This window comes from Phocoena phocoena, chromosome 1 (assembly GCF_963924675.1).
Source record: "Phocoena phocoena chromosome 1, mPhoPho1.1, whole genome shotgun sequence".
Classification (NCBI taxonomy): Eukaryota; Metazoa; Chordata; class Mammalia; order Artiodactyla; family Phocoenidae; genus Phocoena; species Phocoena phocoena.
The window spans coordinates 100,470,846-100,490,064 of NC_089219.1; the positions used below are offsets into that span (position 1 = coordinate 100,470,846).

Sequence of the window (19,219 nt, forward strand, 5' to 3'; positions counted from 1 at the left end):
AGAATGGACTTGAGGACACGGGGAGGGGGAAGGGTAAGCTGGGATGAAGTGAGAGAGTGGCATTGACATATATACACTACCTAATGTAAAATAGCTAGCTAGTAGGAAGAAGCCACATAGCACAGGGAGATCAGCTCGGTGTTTTGTGACCACCTAGAGGGATGAGATAGGGAGGGTGGGAGGGAGACGCAAGAAGGAGGGGATATGGGGATATATGTATACATATAGCTGATTCACTTTGTTATACAGCAGAAACTAACACACCATTGTAAAGCAATTATACTCCAATAGAGATGTTAAAAAAAAGAGAAAAAAGAATCTCCAAGCTCTTTATTCTGTTCTGCTAGTTTATCTATTATTATCTATACATACCTATTGTATATATACATATAATTTTAATATATATAAATATAATTTTTGAGTGTGTGTATATATATATTCACACAAACACACACACATGTTTTTTTTAGTCTGTAACTTTGTGGTATATTCTAGTATCTGTGTGTTAAGGCACATCTTTCTCCAAGCCCCCACCAAATCAACTAGGTATTCATGAAATTTCTCCATGTAAAATTTTAGAGCCAATTATTAAGCCACTCTAAAAAATCCAGCTGCAATTTTTATTGGGATATATTGAACATATATTAACTTCTGGAAAATTTATACCTTTAAATATTAAGTCACCCCACCTAAGAGTATGGGCTATCTCTTCAATTATTCAGGTCATCTTTTCAATAGAATTTTAGAAAGTTCTTTCATGAGATTCTTATTTATTCTTGGTAAAGATGATTCCCAATATATTATAATGTTTGTTGCTAAAGTTTAACTGTGGGATTTTGTGTTTATCCTCTGATAATACACTTTCTCTTAAGTAGTTACATACAGAAACTCCAGCAAAAGTTTAATTCTCATTGAGGGAAAGATATACTTAACCCATTGCTTTACAAGAATCTTCAGATAAAATTCAGAGAGGCTGCTGCGGCAGCCTAGACAGATACCACTACTCTCCTTCCGCCACTGTTTATACCCTGGCCTGTGTTTTCAGAGTACTCTCAGTTACTTTCAGTTACAAGAAGTTCTTAAATAAATTATTTATCTATGTTTTTAGTCCCAAGAACTTTGAAGAGAAACAACTTAATCCAAGCGATAAAATAATGATGTATTTAGTGACCCTGAAGTCCCAGCTCTCTCAATAGAAATTGCTTCCTAAACATTCATATTCCTTGTTTTTCACATCAGTCTTTCTGTGTTTTCATTATATTTGAGATTCAGATTTTATCAGTTTCTACATGTTCTAACCTAAAAATGTCCTCTTACCTGGAACATTTTTGCTAAGTTAGGTAAATATTTCAGACTGTACACCTTAAGAGAAATATAGCCCCAAATAAGAAATATAGCCCCAATCATTTTGATGATTATGATAACCATAATGATCATTTTAATAGAAACATTAATATAGTGATTATGATATGCCAGGCACTGTTCTAAGCATGTTTATCTATACAGTAACCCCACGAGGTAGCTGAAACCCCATCAGTCTTGCTCCAGAGTTCATGGTCTTAATCATTAATCTATGCTCTCTCTTTGATATTTTAAAATATCCTATGTTTTAAAATTTGGGCGGGATAAAACATTAGAAAGTTTCAGCTTTTTTTTTTTTTTTTTTTTGGCTGTGTTCGGTCTTCGTTGCTGCGTGCAGGCTTTCTCTAGTTGCAGCGTGCGGGCTTCTCATTGCGGTGGCTTCTCATTGCGGAACACGGGCTCTAGGCATGCAGGCTTCAGTAGTTGTGGCACGTGGGCTCAGTAGCTGTGGCGCACAGTCTTAGTTGTTCCGTGGCATGTGGGATCTTCCCGGACCAGGGATCGAACCCGTGTCCCCTGCATTGGCAGGCGGATTCTTAACCACTGTGCCACCAGGGAAGTCCGAAAGTTTCAGCTTTAAAAATAAATATGAGTCTGACAACCTCCAGAGTGTCTTTTAACTGTCATCTCCCATGAATTGGCATCTAGTTCTAGATGCAAGCAGTTACTTTGCTTAGTTATGAAATCCGCCTTCAAGGAACAACAGGAGTTCCGGAGCTGTTGAGGATGATACGAGGCAAATGTTCCTTTTTTCACTTACATCTGTGCTCTTAGAAAATAGAATCAGTAAAATCTTTATAAACATTTGTCAGTACTCAGGATGATTTTATAAGTTTCTCTTCGATACTAGAGTCAGGTGAAATAACTACTGCTACATTAAAGATGCAGGTTAAAGATACGTGTGTAATTTCCAGACTGGCCTCTGTGCTCCAGCATTCCTAAGACCTGTCTTTGTCATCTAGAGTGGTTTACCAGTTAATGGGCAGTACACTCTGGAAACCCATAAATAGATTACAAGGTAGTTCCCAGAGCTCAGTCCTCTAGATAATAGTATGGAGTGTGTTCACATCTGATTTTCATGTTGTGTGGACGACCAAAACAAAGGTGAAAGAGGGAAAGCATGTGCAGTAAGAATGATTCCTGTTCTCTTCAAACATAAACATCGATCAGAAGCCACAGGGAAAAAGACGTTAGTTCCAGTTGCAGGCAGCTGATAGCAGTGCTGCTTGTGTAAAGTCACTACCGTCGGGAAAGTGACAACCACGTGTTACTGTCTCACTTTCACATTTTTATGTACAAATTCTTATTTCTCTTGTTTCGCCTTTGAACAGAGCATCTTGGTCCACCATCAGGAACAAACTCCGCCAGGCAAAGCCCAGCCCTGCAGCACAGGCCCGTGGGACAGTCACAGGCCAACCACATACCTGGGGACAGGTGGGGCTGCTCTTCTCAGGTTTTGGTTTTTAACTCTGCTCATCTCCCCACTTTTCATCACCCACCCACCCCCACTCACCTCCACACAGTTATGCAGAAGCCAGCCGGTTAGGTCAAGATGAGATGTCTACTCCCTCCGGTCCCTTTGTCCCTTCCTCCCCATCTTCCCAGCCCCAGCCCAGGATGCAGCGTAACAGGTGGGGATTAGAAAGAAGTGACAGTAGCACCTACTCTGCTGCTCTAGGTCCTCACGGTTTTGGTAGGGAAGCCCCAGACCCACATCGATTACCATCTTCTTAGACTACCCGAGCAGTATCTGTGCATATTTCTTTCCTCTTTCGTTGAAAATATAAGTCATGAAATAAAAACTAAATTTCCAGAAATTCAGCGTTTTCACAGGCATTGGTACTGCAAGAGAGCCATTTTTCACTGTAACAAGGTCAGCTTATCTGCCCTCCGGTTCAGTGACTCGAGTGCAGTTTTCCTTGATGTAAAGTGTGCTGAGACACCCTTGAAACAAAACAACAAAAACAAAACGAAAAAACAGCATGGGGGTGTTGACAGACTTGAAGCCATGCTGGAGTTAATAGCTAGTTTTTGCCTGGCATCTCTCTGCTTCTAGATACAGCCTGTCTTAATAGCAGTTTGTCAGAGGGAGAATGGCAAAATTCAGCTTTTAAAGGAAAAGAAATTGATCTGCTTTTACTTTTAGGCTGTGTTTCATATTCTCAGTTCAGAGAGTGACTTGATTTCTCTTTCCTGTAGAAGTGTCACAGAAGGTGAAATTGGAAAAGACGTCCTCACTTCCTACAGACACTCGTGGTCTGACCACAAGCACCTCGCACAGCCTGACACTGCAGTGATTTCAGTCATAGGCAGTCGGCACAATCAGGTAACAGAGATTCCCCCCAGATGCAGACTGTTCTTTTCAGTTGCTGAATCACTGACACTGATGAATTTTAACTGCAAATCAGTTCAGATAAATTTGTTCCCCAAACTGATCGTTCTTAAGGACCTACTCTGTGTTTGGCATTCTCTTAGTGTCCACGAGACAACGTAAAGAGTGAAAAAGAAGTTTATCCTCTATTGGAGAAATTTTAACCCTTAGTTGAGTACCCAGAAATAGCAGTGTTTTAGTTAATCAAAGAAAGATTTGGGGTGGGTTTTTTTTTTTCAGGAAAATTAGTCAAAATCTGCTTACAGGAAGCACGGTTCAAAATTCTGTTCTCTGTTCTGTTGCATATTGACCAACTAGTAGAGAAGACATGTAATCTTCAAATTAATTTAGGCTGCATTTATAGAAATTAAGTAGCCCTTCGACCAAAACGTACATTCCTTCCTTATGATATAGAAATGCATATTGATATCACATGATAGCACTTACATGTGGAATCCCCAAAAAATGATACAAATGAACTTATTTACAAAACAAAAATAGACCCACAGATATAGAAGACACTAAGGTTACGAAAGGGGATGGGGGATAAATTCGGAGTTTGAGATAACATATACACCCTACTAGATATAAAATAGGTAATCAACAGGGACCTACTGTAGAGCACAGAACTATACTCAATGTCTTGTAATAAACTATAATGGAAAAGAATCTGGAAAAGAATAGATACATATACATGTGTAATTGAATCACTTTGTTGTGCACTTGAAACTAACACAACATCGTAAATTAACTGTACTTCAGTTTTCTTTTAAAAGTGTGTATTGAGAGTATAAATCATTTCTTCTGGCCATAAAAGGAGTCTTTCTTCAAACTTTAAATAAAGCAGTCCATGTAAACTTGTTTTTCTTACACTTCTCTCTCTCTAGAGCCTTGGTTGTTACCCAGTGGAGCTGGAGCGAGGCCCCCGGGGCTTTGGATTTAGCCTCAGGGGTGGGAAGGAATACAACATGGGGCTGTTCATCCTGCGTCTGGCTGAGGATGGTCCTGCCATCAAAGACGGCAGAATCCACGTGAGTTGGCTTCTGTCTGCAACCTTTGGTTCTGGCTCCGGACTGGAAACTTCTGAAAATAGTTAATTAAAGGGAATGCAGAAACCTCCTGAATCTATGAAGCGAGATTTTGCATCACTAAAACCTGAAAGGCAGATGCTTGTCATGAGCTCGTTTCCTCTTTGCAGGGTGCTATACTGTACTGCAGTTAGGCTGCTTGCGCTGGCTTGACTTTGGTCAGTAAGAAAAAATCAGTTTTACTTACGAAGTCAACATTCAAGGGCAAATGGATTAATAAATAAAATATACTTTCATCTTATTAAAAGTCTTGGGAAAGCCAGGATGAAACAGAATCATCGACTTCTTCCAAGAAACAATAATCCCAGGATTTTTTTTTTCCTTCTTAGCTACTTCTAGAGGGAGCCAGAGGTCGAAAAGCATGACTCTCCCAACCTGTATTATCATTTGCAGGAATAGAAATCACATCGGCAATGTTCCTGCATAGGGGTTCTCAGCTCTGAAACACTATAGCTTTGTACATGGTGTTGAGGCCAGATGGTTTATGGATCTGCAAAAGATATTTTCCTTCCTTCTCTAGATGTTACTTAGAGGATTCTTATATTGAAGACATTTGCTGGGCTCAGTTTTTTTTTTAAATAGTTAATTTACTGGTATTCAATTATATGCTAAAAATTTTATATGCTAAAAATTATAAAATCCCTTACTATTCAAGAGAACTTTGGACTTCCTCCCTCTGCTACCAGTAGGCATCAGGGAAAGAGAAATTTTTCTTTTTCTTTTTCTCCTTTTTATTTTTCTCTTTTGCTTTTAACTAAGTAAACTAATTAGAAAGGCAAATGACCCTGGCACATTATTAGATGGTAAATTCTAACAATGATTAGAAAAGTCTTCTAGGTGATTGCAGTTTTGAATTATGCACAGGACTACTCCACTCCCATTACTCATTTCATAAACATTTACTAAGTGTTTGCTTTACCCAAGGATTTATACATGATCCTGAATGAGCTGGGAGAAAGAGTGACCCCCCCCCAAACAAGATACCATCCTTTCTCTAAAGGACTAGACTTTTGTACAAGTTCAAAGTAGGTGAATATGAGTAGAGAAGATTTCATAGAAGGGGTGGCATTGGACAGTCAATAGGATTTCAACAGGGAGAGATTAAGAAAACATTCCAGGCTGAAGAAATGAGCAAAGGGGTAAAACGAAGGAAGTACACGTCATATATAGGGAACTGCAAGTGGTCAAGTTTACCTAGAGTCTATTTAGAAAATACATAGGAAGGTAGAAGAAAATGAGAATATGAAAGTAGGATGAATCACCAGTGTGTAGGTCCAAGGCAGTGGAAAGTCACAGAAGGCTTTTGCGCCACGAGTTCCCCCTGAGAGCAATACACTGATAAAATCAGTCTCTTGGTGTGTAGGATGGATGAGGGGATAGGGCTAGCTATAGTTTAGGCATCCAGTCATGGTGGTGGGAGTGTAACTTGGATGGTAGTACTTTGGGTGGACGGTAAGTGATGCATGTGGGATCAACCGTTAATGAAGAAAAGACCAGTTTAGATGACTGACAAGTGTTAAATGAGTGAAGGATGAAGGGAAAAAAAGAGTAAAGGATGGCTTAGAGGCTTCACCCTGCCTGTACTATGGAAAAAAAAAAAAAATGTGAGGGAGGCCAGTGGGAGAAAGGATTTGGCAAAGACTGATGATGTACTAAGTTGTAGTCATGTTGAAGGACCAGCTGGTTGAGCAGGTGTAAATATTTAGCAGGCAGTTAGGACAAGAGGTAAAGTCCCAGATTGTGACATTACCCAGATGGAAGTGATAACTGATGCCTTTGCTGTGGATGAGTTCACTGAAGGAGGAGATTTAGAGAGTTGTGGGCCAGGGGCAGGACTCTGGATAAGGCCTGTCATTAGTGGACCATAGAAAGTAGAGAAAATGGGGAGGGTGAGAACGCAGAGCAGCAGAAGCAGAGCTGGAGGGTGTTGATGGCAAGGAGAGGGGCTGATGGCCAAAGTCCATTAGCGTGCTGAAGCTGAGCTGTTTGCTCTCGCCGCAGTTCACTTTCTTGTAGGGACAGTTTAATAAAGTGGGGAGAACATGGGTTTGGAAATCAGACAGGACAAGGATCGAACTCTGGTTGTGCCACCTTGTAGCTGTGCATCGTTGGGTAACTACTCTGAACCTGCACAGAACGCAGAGCTATAATATATGTAAAATACATGGCCCAAGTAAACTTCTTAAAAGTTTAGTAAGAGCAGTTTGAGGCACTGTTTATGGGGATGGCATACTTATTTCTGGTTTTCTTGGTCCTTTTTCTCCTCTACCCCTCGCCTTTTAAAAAAAAAAAATCTCTAAGTCATTTAAACTTGGAGTTTTAAAAAAATCTCCCATTGTATATATTATATGACAAAACTCCAGTTAAACCAAAAACTAGGATATAATTGAAATGTTGGTTTCAAATATAACCCTCAGATACACTAATCTCACCAAATAAAAGGCAAAGAGGCCTTAAAGGATTCTATTTCTAAAACATGTTATTCGTTTTTTTTTTTGCTGTACACGGGCCTCTCACTGCTGTGGCCTCTCCCATTGCGGAGCACAGGCTCCGGACGCACAGGCTCAGCGGCCATGGCTCACGGGCCCAGCCGCTCCGCGGCATGTGGGATCTTCCCAGACCGGGGCACGAACCCGTGTCCCCTGCATCGGCAGGCGGACTCTCAACCACTGCGCCACCAGGGAAGCCCTAAAACATGTTATTCTTAATAATGAACAGAAACTTTAGAATTATGTGATTAAATCAGCTTTAATATAAAAAAGAAACTCTGAAATTTGAAAGCAAAAGCAAATAAGCTATTACTGCTATGCCCAGGTTTGGTCTAAACTCTAATAAAATAAATCAGCTTTTCAGAGAATAATTTTTCTGGCTACTAAATTATCAAAATCTTGACTTGGTGTAGGGATCATGGGAGCTTTGCTATAAATGACAACTTACTCAGGTGGCCACTGTCCCAAAAGATGAACATTTTATCTCCAGCTGACGCTTGTGCATGGAGCCAGCCACCTGAGCATCCATCCTGTCTGCCTTCCCCCCTTGCCTCTCTCCTCTTCTCCCGTCTTTTCTGTTAAGCTGACACTGTACTTTTTGTCCTGTACCTATTATTCCAGTATCTTCAGCACCTGAGGTAGTGCCTTGAATATTGATAGTAGATGCTCCATAGATATTTGTTGAAAGAATAGAATGCATGGTTAATATTTCTAGATAATGAGAGAATTTTTTTTTAATATTTAAGATTAACTCCCAGAACTTATTACTGGGTAGACAGGACTTGGGCTATAGGAAGGAATAAGCAAACAGTGTAATCGTATAATTCACTAAAACAAGAAAATGTTAACTTTTAAGATAGATGGAAAGGTGTTGAGAGGATCTGTACATTTAGTGAGTCTTCATCTGGTCCTTAAATCCTGATTTAAAGAGGAAGGAAAAAGGTTCTGGGCTAAGGGAATGAGAAATCAGCTGAATGGAAAAAGTCCGTATTAGGTAATAGTGTCAGACTGAAATATTTGACAAAGAACAGAATCAGATTTAGAAACTATTAAGAGTCTGTTGTCTTCCAGACCACATGTTTTCACTTGTATTAGTTTTAGTCTCACAAAAACTCTGTGAGGTAGGTGGCATTATCCCCACTTGCAGATTAAAACCGAGGCTCAGGGAGACTGAGTCACAGCCATAGAGGGACCCAGGTCCATTGTCTCTCAGCCTGGTCTGTGTGCTTTCACATCAGGCCATGATTATGTCATTTGGACTCAATTCCTTTGGGAGGCATAAAGGGTCTTAAGAGGTTGTAAGATAATGTAAACAATGTGTTAGAAATATTGTTTAGTCATTTTAATACATTTTAGTGGATGTTGTTTTAAAAACTGCAAGACTGACTTTAAAAAGTGACTTTTTTAAAGGAACACAATTTTTCTCTATCGTTCTTCCTACTTTCCCCCTTTTGGTTCTCCTGTTCTCATTTTTTTCTTCCCCTTTCATTTCTTTCTTCTCTCCTCTCTCCTCTGTTCCCCACAATTCTATTTTGCAATAATACAAAAACCTGACCTTGAATTTTTATTCTTATCAAAAAATATATTCCCCATTTTTTGTATTTTTATCACACTTAAATTTTTTAAAGTAACACACTTTTTTTTTTTTTAAAGAATGTTTACATTTTCCACTCAAAGGTGTGATTTTTTTATCTTAAGCTTTGTGTAGTCCAGTTTAGAACTTTTTCCCCTTTTGAGGGCCTCTCTACCGTAAATCTTAAAACCATGGCTTTCTTCTCCTTCACCCTAATTTAGTTTTTAAGTTAAACAAAAGTGACACCTGGTGGCAGATCTGTTCAATTACAAGTTTTTTTGCAGTTTACTTATTGTGCTGAAATGCAGGTTTGGACAGAGAATTTAAGCCAAAGACTACAATTGAAATGAATTATAACCTCAAGCACGTTTTTACAAGATGTACCCAAAGCATGCTCCAAGTAGTATCTATTTTAATATTACTTTCTCTAATTACCAGAGGGTTTTATATCTGGTGCTAATTTGTCATCTGTGTTTCCTCATGAAAATGATTTTTCTATAATCACTTATTAAAGAAAATCTGGGTACCGACCTTTGTTTCACTTATATACCTATTCTGATTATAAGGGTTTTTTAATGAATTGTGTTTATTACTTTTTCTCCATCCTATTATGTTTATTATCATCTTACTTTGGTTTCTATTTTAGATTTTTTTTCCACTTTATTTGTTAAATCCATCTATTTTGTGATATCCTCCATTTCTTCACTCATTTTTTCCCCATAAATATGCAGTAAAACTTGTTCTGTTTTCTTGGTTTACTTGAAAAAGTTTTGCATTGTATAGAACGGGGTGCAGTCTATAGTTAAATCTTCATCCTGCTACGCTTTTTTTTTTTTTTTTTGGCTGCTTGGGTCTTTGTTGCTGCACGTGGGCTTTCACTAGTTGCGGTGAGCAGGGGCTACTCTTCGTTGCGGCGCATGGGTTTCTCATCTCAGTGGCTTCCCTTGTTGCGGAGCACGGGCTCTAGGTGCGCGGGCTTCATTAGTTGTGGCTCGTGGGCTCTAGAGCACAGGCTCAGCAGTTGTGGCGCACAGGCTTAGTTGCTCTGCGGCACGTGGGATCTTCCCAGACCAGGGATCGAACCCGTGTCCCCTTCACTGGCAGGCAGATTCTTAACCACTGTGCCACCAGCTTTAAATCTTTTTTTGGAAAACCAGAAAATAGATCATTTGAAAATTAACATTTATTTGTGCTTGGTGTATAATCCTGTTTTTAGCTCATTAATTCCTCCCAACAACCCCAGGAGGTAGGTAGGTACCAATGTTATCCCCACTTAACAGAGAGGAAAATGAGACCACTCTGCTAGGACGAGGTCGAGCCAGGAGTGAACCACAGACATTATGACTCCAAAGCCCAGCTTCCAAGCCACTGTGCTCTGCTGCAGCTGTGGATACAGAGCAATCCTACTCTCCTCTGTTAAATAATTACTGCGTCCTCTTCTGTTATTTCTGCATTGTTTTAGTAAGCTCTGCAAATATTGCTTTTTGTAATTTCAGTAATTGTCCATTGTTCAGTTTTTCTGTTTTGAAGCCAATACCCTTTAGTTGTTTGTCACCTTGAAATGTTGTTTAAAATCTGGATATATTTTTAAATCACTACCATCATTGTCTTTAACCAGGTCCTTTGCAGAAGTTATACTTCACTCATTCACGTTTCCTTTTTCTTTTCAAATAACTACAGACAACATTTCTAGTAAATAGCAATGGTACTGAGGCATTTTATTCTGATCCCTAGCTTTTGTTTGTTTTCTAGGGAAATCACTACACACTAAAGTCATTTAGTGTAAGCCAGCTGTTGGTTTTACATAAGTATTCATAGTAGTATGAATTTCTCCAAGCTGAGTTTTCTTAGAGTTTTAGTCTATAAATATTTCATTTAGGTAATGCCTCATATATGTACAGGGCGTAGCAGCAACACAAAGGAAGGAGTAGGCAGTTCTCCCTGGAGGCCAGGATAGGCTTCAAAGATGAGGAGCCACTTGCCTAGGATTTAGGATACTCAGCTCGAGTCGGAAAGTACCCTTCACAGGCGGATTAATCAGAGGTAGCTCTGTGGTATCATGTGGGTCATAGAGCCTTCACCCTCTCCCACCACTTAACGTTTGGTTGAAAACTTAGAATTTGATTCTTGACTTCAAGATGCCCAGATGCTGCTTACTAGTTATATAAACTTTTATAGCGTAAGTAAAACTGGACATCTTCTCTTCCTATTGCTACCACCTGTCCACTCCTCGTCAACTCTAGCGTAACAGCACTGTGCACAAAAGTTAAATATTTTACAAAGAGAGTCATTCAGCAGAGTTGGGTGGCTCTAGGGATGACAAAACAGAACCGAAGGAGGATGTGTAGTTTCATGCTGTTTCTGTGAATGTTCCCTGTCTAGGTTGGGGACCAGATTGTTGAAATCAATGGGGAACCTACACAAGGCATCACACATACTCGAGCAATTGAGCTCATTCAGGCCGGTGGAAATAAAGTTCTTCTTCTTTTGAGGCCAGGAACTGGCTTGATACCTGACCATGGTAAGTTAAGTAGCTCACCTGTAGCTGAAAAGCTGAGAATGTGTTAGGGAGGGGGCAGCAGAAGGAAAAGGAATATCAGTTTGGAGGGGACAGATATTTTACTAGCTAATTCAGAGGTAACCACCAGAACCATCTAAAGTTAGTTACCATAAATAATATTACAAAATAAGTGATTCATACAGAACTTTTGTTAGACTAGAATATATGTGTTAAGCTAGTTTCAGCAGAAAACACAGTTGCTTTTGCAGAGAAAAGTGCCTATAAAAAACGAGAACATTAGAGGCAAACGATTTTAATGTCATGAAAAGCATTTGAAATCTCTTCAAATGTTATTTTTTTTTCCTTATAGTAAGATGAGTTTCTCTCTTAATGAGCAGCATAAGAACTTTAGGCTTTTCTGGTCATTTGTCAAAAACAAGTTACTTTAGCTCTACCTGGAGACAAGGAGTTGCACTTGGGACCATTTCCGTAGTCCTGTACTGATCTTAAATTTCCTTGGTTTCATTGTATGCTTTTGAAATATCACAGTATTTGAAAATCACTGTTTATCAACTGAGTGCACTAGTCTAGAAGTACAATACCACACCACTTAGTCCTTGTCCGTTCCAGTTTCCTCCCTTCCCCCCATAGAGCTTTTGAGGGATAAGTATAGACATGACCTCCTACAGTCCCCTTCCAGCCTATAATCCTCTGACTGTATTACCTTCCACCATCTGCTTGTAAACCATACGTCCCCGGTGACATCTTTGCTAACTGCGCTGTGATGTTTTTTTACACAGTCCTAGGCTTTTTCTCTTCCTTCTTCAGGTTTGGCTCCTTCCGGTCTGTGCTCCTACGTGAAACCTGAGCAACATTAAGGCTTTCAGGGCTTTTCTTGGTCTTTCCTTAAAAAGATTTGGTAAATTTGCATGTCTTGTAAATCACTTCCTTCTTTTTTTTTCTTTTTAATTAAAAATGATGCTATTAAGTACATCTACTTCTATCTTCTGCACTTTTCAGTTTCCTTTTGACATTAAATTTGACAGCTTAAAGCAAGAAAATTATTTACAAATGCCCATGAACTCCATTCTGATTACCACCGTTTGGTCTCCTTTATTAGTGATTTTGGCAAATCCTGAAGCTATATCCATCAATAATAGCTAAATTAGTAAGCTGCTTGGACCAGGTAATTTGGTCCAATTTTATTATTTATTTCTTTTAAGATGTGTATTGGGCTTTTGCTAAAGAATTTACACATCATATATTATCGTACCTATTATACAAAAGTAACTGGAAAAATGAATACTATTATTTTGTATATATAAAACAACCTACCCTTCAGGTACAAGTATAGCTGTCTGTATACGTCTGCATTTATAGAGAGATCTAAACATACATGAACTTTATTTATAAAATACTCAGGCTGTTTGTTTAAGCAGTCAGTAAAATCCAAATGGCTATCAAAAAATTCAAAACTTAATTGTTCCTATTTATAATTCTGAAATTTCATAATTTTCTACTCAAATCGCTTTTTTTTAGGTGATTGGAATATTAATAACCCTTCATCTTCCAATGTGATTTATGATGAACAGTCACCATTTCACCCATCTTCACATTCTGCTCTCATATTTGAAGAGTCTCGTGTGCCAGTAACTGAAGAATCTTTGATGATGAGAGTTCAGATATGTGAAAAGGCGGAAGAATTAAAGGACATTGCGCCTGAAAAGAAAAGCGCTTTAAATGAAAATTCGTCTGATATAAAACATCAGTCTCTTCTCCATAAAAATGTGAATAAAAGGGATCCACCCAACAGTCATGGGCACAGTGATAAGAAAAATCTCTTGAAAGTAGAAAATGGTGTCACACCAAGAGGCAGATCTGCTAGTCCCAAAAAGTCAGCCAGTCGATATTCAGAGGAACATTTAGAAAAGATTCCCAGTCCCCTAAAAAATGACCCCAAAAGAAGACCCAGAGATCGATCACTCAGCCCCAGGAAAGGAGAGAATAAAAGTAGTCAGATCAGCACCAGGGCAGCTTCTGGACAAGACCACTGCAGAAAAAGCAGAGGACAGTCTTCGAGCCCAAAGAAGCAGCAAAAAACTGAAGGAAGCAAAGACCAATCAAATGTGAACCAAAGAGTAGGGGGCTATGCTAGCAACAATGCTGAGCAGATGTCAGATGGGAAAGAAAGATCAGGTGTTATCAGGAAAGATACAAATCAGAGTCAGCCTGGAAAAAACAGAACCAGGTCTCCAGAGAAAAAAAGCAAGAGAATGGATGAAAAGTCTCTTCCATCCAAAAAGACAAATAACACTACTAGTAGAGCTATATCGGAAAATGAAAAAGGAAAGAAAGCAACCTTAGTAGAAACAAGTTCTAGTAAAGATAAAATAGGAGAAAATGTCAAAATATCAGAAAAGAAGCCAAAGCAGGAACCTGAAGAAAGAATGGTTTTAAACAAAATAGAAGATCACAAAAGAAAAGAACTAGAGGCAGCTGAGAAAAACAAAGAGAGCGGAGGGTTCAAACCTGAAAGCGGTTCTCCAGCTAAGAAAACACCAATAACTCCAGGGCCTTGGAAGGTGCCAAGTGCAAGTAGAGCCACAGGCACTACTGGTGTGGCCGAGAAGCGACTGTGACCTTTAGTATAAAACAAAAAAACAAGTTGTAATCTTTTCCTACTAAAAAGCAGTGTTCCCCTCCCCCCCAAAATCATTTTTTTCAGGAATTCTGAAACACACATCAGAAGTACATTTTAATTTGAGTATCAGGTTACCTAGGCTGCATGAAGGGCCTGCAGGATTGCTAAGAACCCACTGTCCCCCTGGCTGGCTGCCCACCTTGCGCTCAGGAAGGAGCCGCCCCCACGGGCTCATCAGACACGCCCGGCTCAGGCCGCCCAGCTCTGTCTTCATGAGTGTCTGAACAAATGACATGTTGATATTCACAACGTGGTCACAGCTCACTTTACATTTGTGCCAAGTTATCTACTGTATCATGTCTATTTTATCCTTCTCACGCAGATATTTCCACAGTAATGAAAAAACTAGGTTTGGCTTGGAAGTTGATATTCTCAATAGCATGTTGCATGTTTACAGAGAGAAATATTTGAGCCCTTGCAGAAGAAGAGATTGTTAACTCATCATTAAAGATGGCAGTTGCCTCTCCTAACAAACAGCTTACTGATGATGTCCCCGTTTAAAAATAAAACTCCCAAATATCACTACTGGAAAGAAAAAAAAATGTAGTCAAATACTGACTTTCTTATGGCTGTTTATTTTAATTCGGCCGGATAAGGTATTTCAAATAACTGTTAAAGATGTTATTTACAAATGAACGTTCAAATGAGAAAGCACTTCAGTTGATTAAGAGTTCACCTCCTGCTGTGTTATCCAACTCTAATGTGTTATAGCATCTCAGATCACCCTTTTATTTCATTTATTTTATTATGAAACCACAAAGAAGCATGTGGAAATATTGCTTATTGCTATCTGAAGAAAAACTACCAAATTTCTCTTTCTGGATATCTTGGTTGAACCAACTACTAAGTCATTAGTCATTAATACATAATACATATTTGAAGAGGGACTTAATCATGAAACCAGTTTCACGGTCCGTTGCCAGATGAGGTACCAACTCATCTGGCAGCCGCTGTACAAGTTCGAGTGTTGAGAAGCAGAACCTGTGTGAGACTGGCTCACAAGCAAGTGAGGACAAACGTGCTGGTAGACAGTCCTTGCTAGATCTTAATTTTAATATCTAGCTACATTAACCTATTTGCAAAGAAGAAAGGGAGAGTAAACATCTGCTTAGCTTGTACAGATTTTCAGAATTCTTTTCTAAAGTCTAATTAGAGATGTTTGTTGGAAGGTAGAGACAGTTTTTAGCTCCATAAAATAGATCCGGGTTTCTCAGCCCCCGGAAGCAGCATTCAGTAGCATCTATAAATAAAGGAACATTCTCAGAATAAAACCATTTTCTGGAGTATTTGAACACACTTGTTCTGTCGCCCTGGGTTCATCTTGTTATTGTGAAACACATCATGTCCAGGTCCTTCCCTCTCAGAGTCTGACTGTGAAATTCTTTAATATAACAACTAAATCAGCCCCTGTAGATAAGACATGCTTCCCAGAGTGAGATTTCTGAAATCCCCTTTCCATCCAGAACTATATTTACCCACCTATTGTAACTACTTGAATAGAGAAGAATTAGAAGGCTTGATAAATGCTAAGAATTTAGTATCACAGAAATGATTTATTTTCCCTATAGTCCACAATTAGTGATAAAAATCCAATTTTTGTTAACTGCGACATAACTTTGATGTCATCTGTTGTCAGTCTGATGTGGCTCTTTCCTTTCTAAGTAACCTGTCACTGTACTGATTCTGTACTGACTTAGCAATGTGGCCTTGGAATGGTAAGCAAAATATGGATGTACTGGTTGTAAATGTTTATATATTGTACAGTACCTTTATATATACACTTGAGGTTCTGATTAGAGAAAGAGACCTGTAAATCGCTCGTTATTTTTTATATAGATATTAAAAAAAAAAAGAAAAACAAGAATCAGTTCATGGCCTGCATTTCTTTTACCGTCAGCTTTATGTAATGTTGCTTTTTCTATTTGTGGAGCTAATTCTCATCATGGTCTGAGTCCTCAAATAGATTTTTATCCCTACAAGTAACAAATATTCAAAGTCCTACAATCAGAAAGACTCTTACAATGATGACTTTACCTGTATAGCTATACTTATCTATATGTAAAGCTCAAAATTAGTTTGAGTTGAATATCATTATACCTACTTAATACCTTTCACTGTAAGGAAAATAGCTTTGCATAAATAATTTGCTACCCCCCCCCCCCAAATCCTTTCTTACACTGTCAGGGAAAGAAAAGGACTTGTCTTATTGGAAATTGTCATCAGACATTTCTAATGGACATAGCTGTGTAAGTCCAGTTACCACAAGGTCACAAACTCTATTTCATCAGACCGTGGCATTTCACATTATTTTTAAATCATTTTATTTACTCTAGGTTGTACTTGTAGAGTGAAGTATTTTGACTTGATTTCACTGAAATTCTTGGAATGAATAATGCCTAAAACATAGCTCAAGACCATGGTTAACTGAATACTCTTGAGGAGAAAAATTAATTCCCGCCTGCCATTACTGAACTCACACCGAAAATAAACTCCAAACCCCGAGCCCTACCATGGAGATGTGTGTTGTAGCAAAGCCTGCAGAGTGGCAGCAAAATCATTTTGTCGCTGTTTCAGTGGACATATTTTCTTATTGGTCGTAACAGCAAAAAAGTGCTGGGATGCTATCACGTTGTCTCCCTAGGGAGATTAGTGAGTAAGAGCCTGTAATATTGTCTTCTAACCCACATACATTAAATTTCTGGGGCCCAGTAGCTTTTGCACAGAGTCAACTCCTATTTCAGAAGTCTTGGACACAGAAAAGCATGTGGCTTTTTATTTCTACCTGAGCATACCTTGGTTATTTCCTTTTTTAATAGTCAGATATTCTCATGTAGAAAAAGTCAAATGCTTTTCAAGGTGAACTAATGAAGAGCTTCATGTTTAATGTGTCCAACATTCAAAAAGAATTGGGTTTTAAGAAAGCAAGAACTACTCAAATTAGTTAAACGGTGTGACAGTCTTAACTACCGACCTCCACAGAGACGTGTTTAAGCTTGAGCTTAGTCCAGAGTGAGCTCCAGGAACTAAGGAACTCTGGTGTAAACAGACTTCAGTCCCGAAACGCGATGATTCAGTCTGGCGTGAAGAATATATCAGAGCAACTTCTTACATCATCCTGGCATGCTCCAGCGCTAAGAACTACTTGTGCTTTTTAAACAATAACAGATTTGTTTATTTAGGCAGCTCTTTACTGCTTATGCTATTAAGGTTTATCAGCAATACAATGACTGGTTTAAAGCACGCCATAATTAGGACATGAACTCTATAATCTTTGCTTCAGTTGACTGAATTAGTTTAAGATATCCACTAACTTGGATCTGTTTTCAAAGTTTCTATGCAAGTAGAGCCTTAAGTGTAAGAAGCGAGTATGAAGGCTTATTGAGAGTAGAATTTAGTAGAGTTCTGCCAAAGAACTCTGAACCTTTCTCACGTACACATTAAAATACAAAAACAAAGGGGCTTCCCTGGTGGTGCAGTGGTTGAGAGTCCGCCTGCCGATGCAGGGGACACGGGTTCGGGCCCTGGTCTGGGAGGATCCCACATGCCGCGGAGCAACTGGGCCCGTGAGCCACAACTACTGAGCCTGCGCATCTGGAGCCCGTGCTCCGCAACGGGAGAGGCCGCGACGGTGAGAGGCCCGCGCACCGCGATGAAGAGTGGCCCCCGCTCACCGCAACTAGAGAGGGCCCTCACACAGAAACGAAGACCCAACACAGCCAAAGATAAATAAATAAATTAATTAATTAAAATACAAAAACATAGCCAAGTGCTTTAATTTAGCCCGAACCTGTATTTTTCCAAAGAACCCTGGGGGTATTTGTCTATTTTACAATGTTTGCATTAAAGTCAAGCAGAACTATTAGCACATTTTTATAGCAAATCAAGAGGCTTATTTTGTCCTTAATAAACAACTATTTGTTACCTTGAGTAATACCTTACTACAGCATATAGGCTCAGGGTGTGCTGCGGGAAAGGAATGGCATTATTTCACACTTGTGAAATTCAAACTTCATTATTCAGGATGGGCACCAATAACTGCAAGGAGCCAAGGATTACTTTAAATGACCAAACTAGTCAACAGCTGTATCGATGAGATTAAGTTTAATGAGTTTACTTCTTGGTAATTCCAAATCATACACTGTATTTGGGAGTAAGACCCATTTGGCCCGTGATGGAGTGTGTAGACTACAAAATTCTGAAAAGGAATTTCATTCATTTGAAAGAGGGTTATTTTCACAGTGCACAGGTTCACTTACCTCTAGATACAATGAACCAAAATTAAAAACACTTTGGAGGACATCCTGGTACTTAGAACTTTTCTACTTGTCTCTGAAAGTTAAGAAAACCATACCCCAATTAGGCAAGTATTTGGTTATTCAACTTTTCAAAGTGTTTATATTATACACGAGGCATAATGTACATATTTAGGAAGCCTGAAGTCATACCTCCATAGCGATTTTAGGAGACAGAATTTTTCCCAATACAAATTATAAAAGTAGCTGAACAGGTATTTTTCTTATCCATCTATGGTTATTATTATTTCAATTAAATGTATGTATGGCCTAATCTAGTTCTATTTTTACATCTTGGTTTATTTAATTTCTCAGTAGCAGGTAAATGTTAAAGTATCACTCCTTTTGGGAGATCAAAAGTCCAATCTCCTAGAAATTATTATACAGGAATAAATGAAGCACTGACAGTACAACTCTTCCATCCTAACAGAAGAAAAAAGAAAAAAAAAAACTACAGAAACAGTAGATTACTTGAGGTCTATTCATTTATTCTATGCATTTATATTACGTACCTATTATGGGGTCAGGTACTCTTCTGCATTCTGGGGACCTAGGAGTGAAAAACAACAACAACAAAAATTCCTGCCTTAAGGGACTTATATTCTAGTGGGGAAGGACAGAAACAAGTAGGCAAAAAATAAGATAATCAGGTTCTGATAAGTGCCGTGAAGGAAATGAATGGACCATATATAACTGATAACAAGGATAAGACGGGGAACAACTTTAACTCAGAGAAGGTCCTGCTAAGGAACTGACAGCTGAGAAGCCATTCAGGGGAGAACTGAAGAAAACACATTCCAGGCACAGTCTGAGATAAGAAAGAACTTGGTATAACGGAGGAAC

The 19,219-nt window shown here is 38.9% G+C and overlaps 1 protein-coding gene across 2 annotated transcripts in view; it reads left to right on the forward strand.

Annotated features, from left to right (window-relative positions):
* The window catches only part of MAGI3 (membrane associated guanylate kinase, WW and PDZ domain containing 3), a 275,101-nt gene extending 261,010 nt beyond the window's left edge, over positions 1 to 14,091 (forward strand). Inside the window, exons 17-21 of one of the 2 annotated variants that reach the window (XM_065893665.1) lie at positions 2,694 to 2,796; positions 3,562 to 3,688; positions 4,621 to 4,764; positions 11,266 to 11,404; positions 12,923 to 14,091. In XM_065893665.1, the coding sequence (XP_065749737.1) occupies positions 2,694 to 2,796; positions 3,562 to 3,688; positions 4,621 to 4,764; positions 11,266 to 11,404; positions 12,923 to 14,022 (1,613 nt within the window). In that variant the 3' untranslated portion in view covers positions 14,023 to 14,091. Of the gene's footprint in view, positions 1 to 2,693; positions 2,797 to 3,561; positions 3,689 to 4,620; positions 4,765 to 11,265; positions 11,405 to 12,211; positions 12,262 to 12,922 lie in introns of those variants that run through there. The other variant, XM_065893673.1, reaches the window with a different exon arrangement.
* The last annotated feature ends 5,128 nt before the right edge of the window (positions 14,092 to 19,219 follow it).